The sequence below is a fragment of the Eremomyces bilateralis genome, assembly GCF_010015585.1.
Source record: "Eremomyces bilateralis CBS 781.70 unplaced genomic scaffold P152scaffold_1, whole genome shotgun sequence".
In the NCBI taxonomy this organism is placed as follows: Eukaryota; Fungi; Ascomycota; class Dothideomycetes; order Eremomycetales; family Eremomycetaceae; genus Eremomyces; species Eremomyces bilateralis.
Window position 1 is genome coordinate 994,090 of NW_022985067.1, and position 1,845 is coordinate 995,934.

Here is a 1,845-nt window from a genome sequence, read left to right on the forward strand (position 1 = left end):
CTCTTCCTGTCGCTCTCCGCAAGTTTGTTATCTTTATGGATAACTACTTTACCAACATTCGCCTACTCTCCGTCCTTCGAAAAATGAGGATTGGGGCCTGTGGAACGACTAGGGCGTCGTATAAAGAGTACCCATTACAGCACTTCAAAGAGGCAAAGGACAATTGCAGATGGCCGCTTCAAAAGCAGGGTTCCCTGTGCGTTCGTGATGTTGCCAGCCTCTTATGGAAGGATCGGGTACTCGTACGTTTCCTCCATACCATTTTTGAGCCAGAAGAAAATGACTGGGTACCTCGGAGGCGTCCGGCGACTGGAACAGCTACGTACCAGCGAGAACTTGATCAAATCTATCCTCCTGGGGTCCATGAGACACCGGTTCTACAACCTAAAGCCGCTATACTGTACAACAGCTTCATGGGAGGTGTCGATATCGCGGATCAACGTCGAGCCTACTTCACATCCCACCTGATTAGCCAGAAAACATGGCATCCTATTCTCTTCTGGATGCTCGACACGACTGCTTCGAACGCCCATATCCTCGGTACATGCCAGTTTCGGAAGCAGAATATTAGATATCTACAGAGCCTTAAGGATTTCCGTCTACAGCTTGCCTGGAATATGGTCATCAAAGGTATTTCAGATGGTCATGGTTCCCGAGTAGTACAGGGCTTCAATGAGCAGGAAGGTCCTCAAATTCGAGGCAACCGAGGGATCAGGAGATCCGGTAACTCGTACGTACGGCCAAATACAGAGTTCCCGTATCATACTACTCTTAGAAGTGGTGTTCATCGCTTGGCACGAATTTCAAGAGGGATGCGACGGTGGTGTTGGATGTGCAAGTGGAAAAAGCTAAGGGATACCCAAATCAAGGACCGAAGGACCTTCTTTTGCTGTGAGGTCTGTGGAGAAGGATTTCCTCTCTGTGTTTGTTGTATAGAACCATTCCACAGTCAGAGACCTAGCTAGATACTACTAGATTCTTCTGTAACTAAGTTAGTAATTTTGTCTATTTACTTTATGAGGTCTGCATCGAATCGAATATGACGCCTTGATAAGTAAGAACTTGAAATTCTTCCAAACTAGGCCAAGTGCCTCAGGGGTGGTGCTAGCGCGGCCATGCCAAGTGGTATGAAAACCCAGTAGGGGATTTGGTGGGAAAATATCACCAGCCTTTCCCGATTCGGCACGCTAAACTCTAAACGAAATTCACCTAGATGTTATGGTCCCAGGCCTGTGGCCTGAGCCCTTGAGTATGGCTGACGCCACAGGGATGTGGCTAGTGGATGGCACAAAGGAGATAGGAACAAAGGAGGTATCTCCTATATCTAGCGCGCAGAGACGCTGGGAGGTTTCTTCCTTCTCTCTCTTCAGTTTAGATTAATGGAACTTGGTAATCGCAGACCTTGCGCATCCAAACCGTGTCACTAGACGCCGTTTGCTTCTTATGAAGGAGTAAAGTGTATCCGTAAATGCTGCAATCATAAACTTCAGTTACTTTATCTACAAGTATTAAAGACATAGTCTATATCTATACAATTAATAGAATGCTAAAAAATCTTGTTGATTAAATACGTTTGTTTCCCTTGGGAGATATTAAGTGAAGTGTTACTAACTAAGTGCTAGTTACTGAAGTCTGAACTTATAATATGGACATGGTACGGATCAAATTATTTCCGTTGTCTAGAGCTAAACCCTCACAAACTTGAGGTTCAACCCTCAGCTTTCTGCGGCATCGGCTCCAAGATCGATACGTTAGATGTAGGGCCGGGGGACCAGGCATTCAGCTAGAACACACAACTTACACACAACACACACAATACAAACAACTTCGCTACTATAACAACAG

At 45.7% G+C, this 1,845-nt stretch overlaps 1 protein-coding gene across 1 annotated transcript; it reads left to right on the plus strand.

Annotated features, from left to right (window-relative positions):
• The first annotated feature begins 317 nt into the window (after positions 1-317).
• Positions 318-956, plus strand: P152DRAFT_453752 (uncharacterized protein). The gene has a single exon (XM_033678449.1). The coding sequence runs from the start codon at positions 673-675 to the stop codon at positions 850-852; it is 180 nt and encodes a 59-aa protein (XP_033538786.1). The 5' UTR covers positions 318-672; the 3' UTR covers positions 853-956.
• Positions 957-1,845: the final 889 nt, after the last annotated feature.